Raw genomic sequence first — 10,223 nt, 5'->3', positions numbered from 1 at the left:
TGCTTCCTATTCTTATGGTAAATTGCATTAAAATGATAAAAATTAGAACTATCATGCTTTTTACCATAATGTAATGGGTTAGGCTCAATAAACAATACCTTCTTCTTTACCTTGGAGGCTCCCCCTTGACTAGTGCCTCCTTGAGCCTTGACCACCTTCTTCCCCTTGGGGCATTGACTTCGGTAATGCCCCTTTTGATTGCAAGAGAAGCATATAATATGCTCCTTGCTCTTCTTTGTGTTGGGGATGATCTCCTTGAGCTTCACCTTGCCTTTTTGTGCCACTTGGCCCTTCTTCTTGGCCAATTTAGGGCACTTGCTCTTGTAGTGCCCGTGTTCCCTACACTCAAAGCATATAATATGATTTTTATTATTAATTGAAATATTTATACCTTTGCTTGTAGGGGTGGCATCTTTTCCTTTGGATCCGGAGGTAGAAGCTTCCTCTTGATCGGACCTTGATTCTCCTCCAATTGATTTTTCTTGACTTGTGGAGGTAGAATCTTCTTCCTCCTCTTCGTCTCTTGACCCGGATGTAGAAGCTTCTCCTTCTTCTTGATCCGGCGTCACCAAGGATTGCTCCCCCTCAATCCTAGAGGTGGAGGCTTCATCTTCTTGAATATGAAACAAGGAGTATGCTCCCTCCTTGTTCCCTTCGTTGCATTCCCTTGAGGATGAAGCTTCTTGAATTTCCTCTTCTTCGGAGGTTGAGCATCTCTTAACCTCGGAGTCCTCCTCTTGGTCTTGCTCCAAAGAGTCACCCTCTATGGATACTTCTTGCTCTTGTACAGTGGAGGGGATCTCTTCATGAAGCTTGGCCAATTTGCTCCATAATTCCTTTGCATCTTCAAATTCTCCAATTTTGCAAAGGATGGTGCTTGGCAATAAATTGACCAAAAGCTTGGTCACTTTGTCATTTGCATCGCACCTTTGGACTTGCTCCGAGCTCCATTTGCTTTTCTTGAGAAGCTTGCCCTTGGAGTTTGTTGGAGCTTCAAATCCTTCCATTAGAGCAAACCATTGCTCTATCTCCATCATAAGAAAGTTTTCGATTCTTGATTTCCAAGAATCGAAGCTCGTGGAAGTGTATGGTGGAGCCACCCTTGTGTCAAATCCAAGTCCATCTTGGAATTACATCTTGAAGTTGAGCTTCTTGAAATCTTTGACTTTTGATGAATTTGCTTCAACTTCTTCACCCTCTAGCTTTTCTTGTTATGCTTGACCCTTCCGGCGATGATTCCGGTGAAGAGCGGCCTCGCTCTGATACCACTTGTTAGGACCAAAAGTAGCTAGAGGGGGGGGGGGTGAATAGCTCGTCGCGTGCTCGTTGCTCGGTGTTGCTTGTTTCTTCAAGAATGCGCAGCGGAAAATACATAAACAAATACAAACACGCTAACACTAGGAGTTTACTTGGTATCCACCTCCAACGGAGATGACTAATCCAAGGATCCACACCACGCACGCACCCTCCACTATGAAAACACTCCTTTTCGGTAACTACCGAGGGCGGAGAAGCCCTACAAGACTCTCAGTACAAGAAGAAGAAAGGGTAGTAAAGAATAAGCAAAAGCTTACAAGAAATGCAGTAAAAACCCTAGCTTCTTCTTCTTCTCGTTGCAACTCGCCTCTTGACTTGGATGAACCTCCAAGAACCATCAAGAACTGGCGGTGAGGAGCTTAGAGAGTGCTGGGGAGGAGCTGTGTTGAATCTGGAATGAATCGGTGAAGTCCTTCCCGAAGGAATCGTGCGCCTGCGGCCTTTATCGACGCCAACGGTCGGATCCCGATCGATTCGAATGTTCCCAATCGATCGGGGAGGCTTTGGATCGATCCACGGATCGATCCAGAGCGCCTCTGTGCTCTGGGAAAAACGCCTGGATCGATCCATGGATCGATCCAGCGCTTATCGCGCGAAGCAGCCGCGTCCCAATCGATCCACTGATCGATTGGGACATCTGGATCGATCCACGGATCGATCCACTGATCGATCTAGCTCCTGGATCGATCCACTGATCGATCCAGTACTTGGTTTTTGCCCAAAACCAAGTCCCAAGCCTACCAAACCAACACCCGGTCAACCTTGACCTGTTGGTACACCATGCCTAGCATCTGGTCACTCCTTTGACCTGCTAGGACTTCCCACCAAGTGTCTGGTCAATCCCTTTGACCCGCTTGGACTTTTCTATTCATGCCAAGTATCTGGTCACTCCCTTGACCTACTTGGACTTCCACCAGATGTCCGGTCAATCCCTTTGACCTATCTGTATTTCCTCGTGCCAAGTATCCAGTCAATCCTTTGACCTACTTGGACTTCCCAACACCAGATGTCCGATCATCCTTGATCCATCTGGATTTTCTCTTGCCTGGCTTCACTCACCAGGACTTTCACCTAGTTTCACTCACTAGGGTTTTCCATCTGCCTAGCTTCACTCACTAGGGCTTTCACCTGGCTTCACTCACCAGGACTTTCACCTAGCTTCACTCACTAGGGTTTTCCATCTGCCTAGCTTCACTCACTAGGACTTTCCTTCTTCCTGGCTTCACTCACCAGGACTTCCATTATACCTAACATCCCAGTTAGGACTTCCCAGTCAAGTATCAGGTCAACTTTGACCTACTTGACTCATCTTCAATCAATTTCTTATTGTCAAACATCTAAACTCAAACCAAGACTCAGCTTGGTCAACCAGGTCAACCTTGACCTGAGGGATGTTGCACCAACAAATGTTTGGATTATAGGAATAGGAATACAAATAAGGGAATGAATCCTTGAAATTGGGTAATAACTCATTCCCATGTACCCCCCCTTCAATGAGTCATTACCCTATTTTCATCAATCAAAATATTCCCTTATTCCAAAAATACCCTTAACTTAAAACTAAAATTTTCTCCATTAATATCAAATATCAAAATATATTTATTTATTTTTTCTTTCATATCACTTATCTCTCCTTATTCTCTCTCATTATATTTTCTCTCTCATCATAGTTTCTCTCTCATCATTTTATCACACACTTTCTCTCTCCTTAATCTCTCCTATCACACTCTTTTTCTTTTTTTTTTTCTCATTACACTTTCTCTCTCATTATACTTTCTCTCTCCTCAATATCTTCAATCACATTCTCTTCCTTCTTTTTTTTCTCATCACACTTTCTCTCTCATCATGCTTTCTCTCTCCTCAATCTCTCCCATCACACTCTCTTTTTTCTCATCATACTTTCTCTCTCCTCAATCTCTCTTATCACACTTCCTCCTTTTTTCCTCAACACACTATCTCTCTCATCATACTTTCTCTCTCATCGTATTTTCTCTCTCCTCAATATCTTTTATCACACTTACTCCTTTTTTCCTCAACACACTTTCTCTCTCATCATACTTTCTCTCTCCTCAATCTCTCTTATCACACTTACTCTTTTTTTCCTCATCATACTTTCTCTCTCCTCAATCTCTCCCATCATATTCACTGTTCTCTTTTTCTCTCACTATACTTTCTCTCTCCTCAATCTCTCTCATGACACACTCTCTCCTCATTTTTTCTCACTATATTTTCTCTCTCTTCATCCTCTCCTATCACACTTTCTCTCACATCATATTTTCTCTCATCATGCTCTCTCCAATCACACTCTCTTTTTTCATTTTCTCTCATTGCACTTTCTCTCTCTTCATTCTTTCTTATCATACTTTCTCTCTCATCATTCTCTTTCATTATATTTTTCTCTCACATTCATCTTTCTCTCACATCTAATTTTTTTCTCTTATTTTCCTTTAAGGGTAAAAAAGGAAACTTTGATTTATTCCGATAGAAGATATACAACTAACCAAACATTACTTTTAAGAGTGATATCCATGCTCATACTCATTCCCATTCTATAATATAATGATTCTTATTCCGATTCCTATTCCTAGGAAAGAACCAAACGACCTCTAAGATAATGGATCTTATTTTTTTATTTTTTATTTTTTTAATATTTCATGCACTATAACGAAATCCATAGTCACATGTCTTCGTTGTCATGTAATAGTGCAAATAGCGGAGAGAGATAAAATGCTAAAACTTGATATGTTGACTTTAGGAGGAAAGATGAATTTTGCACACGATCGATAACGATAAATTTGGTCAAATGTCTCCACATCTGTTTTTTATCTCCTCCACACAGTTGTATCCACAAAGCACTCGTCGACCTTCCTTCTCGCACCTCTCCCCCAACCTATTTAACTCTCTCGATAGTTTCTCTCGGTTCCTGGTATCTTAATCACATTGAGAGATAGAATAATGATCCATTGCTTTTAGGGTCAAACACCGATCACTTGTTTGAGCTCGCGGTTTGCAGCTCCTACAAGTTCGGTATATATATCAAAGCGAGCACATCTTATCACTTTTCCGAAAAAAAGTCGACGAAGAAAGAAAAATCAAATCACAATGGTGCCGAGGTCAACGTTCTTCTTCTTCTCTCTGCTTTTCTTGGCCTCCGCCACCTTCTCCGCTGCGCACATCGCCGACTTTGATGATTACTGGAAGAAGAAGGCTGAATTGGCAGTTGCCAAAAATCAAGCCTCCTACAACCCCGACCCTGAATCCGTCACCAGCACCTTCAATGCCGATGTCCACAAGTAATATTTGTCTCTTTTTTTTTTTTTTTAAATTTGGTCGATAATGCAAATCTGATCGATCGATCAATGGATTGTTAGAGAGACGGTGGACATGGAGGAAGAGACGGCGAACAGCACGAGAAGAGGGTTGCGCGGGAAGAAGAAGAATTTGATAGGGGAGCCCTGCGTGGCGACGAACCCGATCGACCGGTGCTGGCGGTGCCGCAGCGACTGGAGCAAGAACCGGAAGCTGATGGGTCAGTGCGCGAAGGGGTTCGGGCGGCACACCACCGGCGGGCTGGACGGCCGGTTCTACATCGTCACCACCCCCGTCGACGACGACATGGTGAACCCCAAGAAGGGGACGCTGCGGTGGGGCGTGATTCAGGACCGGCCGCTGTGGATCGTCTTCGCCAGCGACATGATCATCCGGCTCAGCGAGGAGCTGATCGTGAACAGCAACAAGACCATCGACGGCCGCGGCTTCAACGTCCGGATCATCGGCGGCGCAGGCATCACCCTCCAGTACATCCACAACATCATCATCAGCAACATACACATCCAAGACATCAAGCCCGGGAACGGCGGCATGATCCGCGACTCCGAGGTTCACTGGGGCTTCCGCACTCGCAGCGACGGCGACGGCATCTCCATCTTCGGGGCCAGCAACATCTGGATCGACCACGTCTCCATGGACAACTGCGGCGACGGTCTCATCGACGCCATCATGGGGTCCACCGCCATCACCATCTCCAACTCCCACTTCACCCAGCACAACGACGTACGTACGCCATGCATGCGGATTTAATTTCCTGACACTAGATTTCTATAATTGACCTCGCTCCAATCAGGTGATGTTGTTCGGTGCTAGCGATGCCTACTCCCCCGATGCGATCCTGCAGATCACCCTCGCCTTCAACCACTTCGGCCGAGGACTCGTTCAGAGAATGCCAAGGTTTATATATTTATATATATATGAAGCTAGCCTTCAATCACTGAATCTATTTGATGATTATCATGCAGGTGTCGATGGGGTTTTGTCCATGTTGTGAACAATGACTACACCCATTGGCTGATGTATGCAATCGGAGGCAGCCAACACCCCACCATTCTGAGTCAAGGCAATCGATTCATTGCTCCACCAAACATTTTCGCCAAGGAGGTATGAATTATGCTAAAAACAAAAACAAAAAACAAGGTATATATATATATATATATGAAGAATTTGATCACTATATGTTACGATGTAACAGGTGACGAAGAGAGAGTATTCTCCAGAAAATGTGTGGAAGAATTGGAACTGGACATCAGACGGTGACCTATTTCAAAATGGAGCCGTGTTTATACCATCGGGCGTGACTCCGGACAAGGACGGCTTCCTCCTGAAGGACCTCATCAAGGCCAAGCCTGGCGCCTTCGTCACGAGACTCACTCGCTACTCCGGCGCTCTCGACTGCATCCGCGGCCGACCTTGTTAACATTATTCATTGAAGATTATTATCGATCGATCGAATAGGATTTGAAGACGACGATCGACTATGTGTTTCCTTTTGACTCAACTGTTTTAACTAAACCTGATCAGGTCGAAAGGGCCTGTGCATGTTTAGGGACCATTTAATTTTGTTCTAGCTAACTTGGTTGGATTTTGGGCTCCTTAATTGTTGAGCAACGGTTGCAGCTAGCTCATCGAGTGCTACGTACTTAGCCGATCGAGAATGAACTACTGTTAATTTATGCCCATTTGGTTCATCATATGTTTTTTATTCTTCTTCTTCTTCTTATTATTATTATTATTATGTCCCTGTGATTTGTATTCCAATTTTGAAAGGGTAAAATTTTGAAGAAATTGATAATTAACCGCTTACAGACTTTGATCTTTCGCTCTCTTTCACCCATTTCTGTTTTAGCTGATTATGATGTTATAATATTTAACAACGTCTCATGGCTCGAACAGATAATATTGTATGATATATGTGGTACTCTTTATAAAACTAATGATCTAGTTTTAGATCCTCAACTTTTCTTGAACCGATATTTAATTAGGTTCTTTTATATCATTGGCGAAACAAAGAAAATATTTCTGAAAAGAAAGTTATAATTGATTCCTTAACAAATGAAGCTTCTTTATAAAAGATTACACCAACTAATGTGCCTAATTTATATAGGTATTATAAAACTAAGAGCATAACAAAGAGAGAGTGATAGATGAATATGAGAAAAGAAAGGGGAGACATTTGTTTGATTTCCAATCAATTACATTCCAATAATTTTGTACATGTCCTATTTATAGGACTAAGAGTATAAAGGTGAAGTGATAGGTCTCTTGACATTAAAGGAGGAGATGAAAAACTAAATGTTATATACTATCCTTTCAAATGTCAAGTAAGCAAAGCCTTTGTAAACAAATTGGCCAAATTGTCCTATGATCGGATTTGTTGAACATTAATATCTTGAAGATCATGCGTAATTTTTTTTTTTTGTGTGATATGTGTTTCGTTTGATTACCTTTAATGTATCCTCTCTTTAATTGAGCAATGCATGTAGTATTATCCTCATATAATGTTGTTAGGATGCTTTTATTTAAAGGTAAATTAGGTACCTCTCGAATGTGATGTATTACAGATCTCAATCATACATATTCCTAATTCGCCTCATGAATTGCGCTATGATCTCAGAATGATCAGAAGACGTAGCAATAATCGTTTGTTTCATAAATCTTCAAGATATGGCTGTACCACCACATGTGAATACATAATCTGCTTGAGATCTACCATTATGGGGGTCAGATAAATAACTAACATCAACATACCCAATCAATTCCGCTTCAGGCGTATGAGGATAATATAATCTCATATTTATCGTAGCTTAAAGATATCGAAATACAAATTTAATGTCATTCCAGTGTCTTCTTGTTGAAGAAGAAATATATCTTACTAATAAATTTTTAGCAAATGTTATATCGGGTCTTGTATGACTACAAGATAAATTAGTGCTCCAATAGCACTAAGATACACTACCAGAAAATTGAGCTTTTACAACACTTAAAAGACAATGCTTTTTTTAAAAAGCGTTGTTATTTTTTTAACGCTTTTAGTGAAAAGTGTTGTCTATTTCTTTATTTTCTTACTAATAGACAACACTTTTTTAAAAACCGTTATCTTTTAGTGATTTTTATGGGTCAACGACAACACTTCTTGAAAAGCGTTGTCTATTACCATTTTTTTAGTGTTGTCTATTGTTAAGTTCTCGTCTAAATTAAATCTAAAATGATATAAATCGTTCCATCAAGTAAGGAGTTGAAAAACCCCTAGGTTTCACTCACTCGCACCCCTAGGTTAGATTAGATTAGATTAGTTGAATTTTGACAAATTTATTCATGTGGAAGTTTATTTCTAATATTTCCTAAATTTTTGCGACTCAAATTTATTCAACTTGTCCATTACCTTGTCTATAAACTATGCACTTCCAGAATCATAAACTATGCACTTCCAGAATCTTATTGAAGCTTGTTATTGGGTCGGTCTTGAAGCTATATTATGTTATTTTGGAAAGTTTCTTGAAACATAATCCATTCAAAGAAATTTGGAACTCAGGAAGTGTGGACTTCCATTGCATTTTATCCATACCTATGTTTTCTCTTTAACATCCTTGCATCTGCTTATGGTTTAGTCACTTTATTGCTATTCACTTTGTCCATTCGAAGGATTTAACTCAAATTCTATAAGATAATTTGTTGCCTGTTTTCCCTCAGTTTGCTTGCTCGATGCACATAACACAACTAGATATGTGTTCCATTCTAAAAGTTTTCTATAGTTTATGATTGGCTTCTATATCAATTTATAATTTAACCATATAAGAACTAGTGTGTTTATGGTCAACATGGTTATCCATTAGTATAACTCATTACATGTATTAGATGTTCTAAAGAGATTTTAAAAGTCGAGTTTGGATTCTTATTTGTTAATTTGGGTGCTGAATATTTGACCCTAACCCAAGCAAGTTTATCCCAGGGCTTTCATTTTTTTTTCCTTCGCTTTGTATTTTGGTTTTAAGGACTTCTATCAAATTGACTCATTTTGCTCTAATATGTTTCAGAATTTGGCTCTCTTTGGCACACTATTGTTCTTGGAACTGGAGACCTTCGGACCTTTCCAAAGCGGCACAAGGTGGTCACTTGGACAAAAGTCAGCTGAGCAATGTGTAAAACAAATTGTGTTTGTTTAAGCATCACGATACCACCATGTTGGTGTGATTTCCCACCTGCAGCGGAGAATAGGAACAATTTCATCATTAATTATCCAAGTGTAGTTTTGTTTCTGTTGTACCTTGTTTATTAGAGTTGCCTTGAGAAACCACATTAAACTACTTGATCCGAATATGGAGGATTAAGATGCAGAATATAGAAAAATAAAAGTCCATGGCTGCATATATCAAGAGAGAGGTCCGTCATCATTTATCTCCATTCTCTTAGAAAATTGCATGGGCCTAATAACTTTTCTTTTTTGTTAAAATTTGTTTGAAAGCGGAGAGTTCTTAAATAAATCTAATAACTTTGAGTGATTGGTAAGGATGTTGGATATGTATCTGTGAGAAAAAAGAGTTCTTTAATGAATCCAAACTTATGTGTTGCTTAAGTATTTTTACCTTAAGTTTTTTGATCTTTCACCGATCTATGTTTGTTTTCTTTGATACACAGGTTTGTTCTGCCTTGGTGCAACTTATAGAAGTTCGACCATCATTCCTAGAGGTATGTGAAAAAAAATATTTGGTTTTTAGGTGGATTTGTTCATATTTATATTGATTGCCCATATTGGTTGTGTGCTTTTGTCATTCTATCTTAGACAAACATCACAATGGGAAGATGTTGTGGAATTCTAAAATAGTAGCATCAACATTTCTGCTAGCACAACCATGACATGGTAGCACATAGTGAAATGTGGATGTTAATTATATAAGATATTGTACATTAAGCCATGAATTTGTTCTGCTTTTTTGGTTTATTAGTTATGTTGTGTTGTTTGTTGATTTAATGCTAAGTAAATTGTCTTGATTCCTACTTCAGAATCTCAAAGTTTATAGAATCCACTAGAGATATTGTTGTTGTTCCATTTTTGTGGGTCATCAAGACTAACTTACACTTTGTCTTGAATCTTTCATATGTAGTGCCTTTTTAGATATTTTGAAGGTGAATGGAGGTATTAAAAAATCCAGCTAAATAGCTCGGGTATGGATGATTACAGGAGAAACTACATGCTATGTGGAACTACATCCGAAGCTCATGGGTGTGACTGGGAAGTACTTCGACGAAGAACTATCAAGAAGGCTTTGGGATTTAAGTGAGAAGATGGTTAAAGTCAATGAGTAAAGAACATTTAATTCAAGAGGATAAGTAGCATCTATAAAGATCCTTTAAGTACATGCAATAAGATGTAGACGATAGAAGTAGTTTTCAGAGTCTCAAATTAAAATTTCTTTGTATGCAAGTAATTATGCTTGTTATAAAGTGTATGAATGATAATTTATATATTTATCTTGGTTGTTTATTTAATAATACGTCGTTGATTGAAGTAGATTCACTTTCATTTATCTTTTATTTGTCTTTGGTATTAAAAGATAATAGTTTAAAACCTCTTG

The 10,223-nt window shown here is 39.6% G+C and overlaps 1 protein-coding gene and 1 long non-coding RNA gene across 4 annotated transcripts; both read left to right on the top strand.

Moving 5' to 3' along the window:
- Positions 1–4,419: 4,419 nt before the first annotated feature.
- Positions 4,420–6,067, top strand: LOC121991359 (pectate lyase-like). The gene is made up of 5 exons (XM_042545368.1): positions 4,420–4,610; positions 4,689–5,370; positions 5,441–5,544; positions 5,613–5,751; positions 5,843–6,067. Exons 1-5 carry the CDS (start codon positions 4,420–4,422, stop codon positions 6,065–6,067), a joined length of 1,341 nt encoding a protein of 446 aa, XP_042401302.1.
- Positions 6,068–7,926: 1,859 nt separating this feature from the next.
- LOC121988848 lies at positions 7,927–9,942 on the top strand. Of its 3 annotated transcripts, XR_006114116.1 has the most exons (3): positions 7,927–9,030; positions 9,286–9,336; positions 9,830–9,942. It is a non-coding gene; the product is annotated as an uncharacterized LOC121988848 (long non-coding RNA). The 3 variants fall into 3 exon arrangements; XR_006114114.1 differs by having other exon boundaries at positions 7,927–9,336; XR_006114115.1 differs by having other exon boundaries at positions 7,927–9,336; positions 9,753–9,942.
- Positions 9,943–10,223: the final 281 nt, after the last annotated feature.

This window comes from Zingiber officinale, chromosome 6B, assembly GCF_018446385.1.
Source record: "Zingiber officinale cultivar Zhangliang chromosome 6B, Zo_v1.1, whole genome shotgun sequence".
In the NCBI taxonomy this organism is placed as follows: Eukaryota; Viridiplantae; Streptophyta; class Magnoliopsida; order Zingiberales; family Zingiberaceae; genus Zingiber; species Zingiber officinale.
Note: the sequence above shows the minus strand (reverse complement) of the source record. Positions and strands in the feature narration are given on the sequence as shown.

What these genes read in the sequence shown, in the direction of transcription:
- LOC121991359 (XM_042545368.1), top strand. Translation starts at nt 4,420, where the DNA reads ATGGTGCCGAGGTCAACGTTCTTCTTCTTCTCTCTGCTTTTCTTGGCC. An exon ending in TTCAATGCCGATGTCCACAA is followed by an intron (nt 4,611 to 4,688) that starts GTAATATTTGTC and finishes ATGGATTGTTAG; the next exon opens with AGAGACGGTGGACATGGAGG. An exon ending in CTCGTTCAGAGAATGCCAAG is followed by an intron (nt 5,545 to 5,612) that starts GTTTATATATTT and finishes ATTATCATGCAG; the next exon opens with GTGTCGATGGGGTTTTGTCC.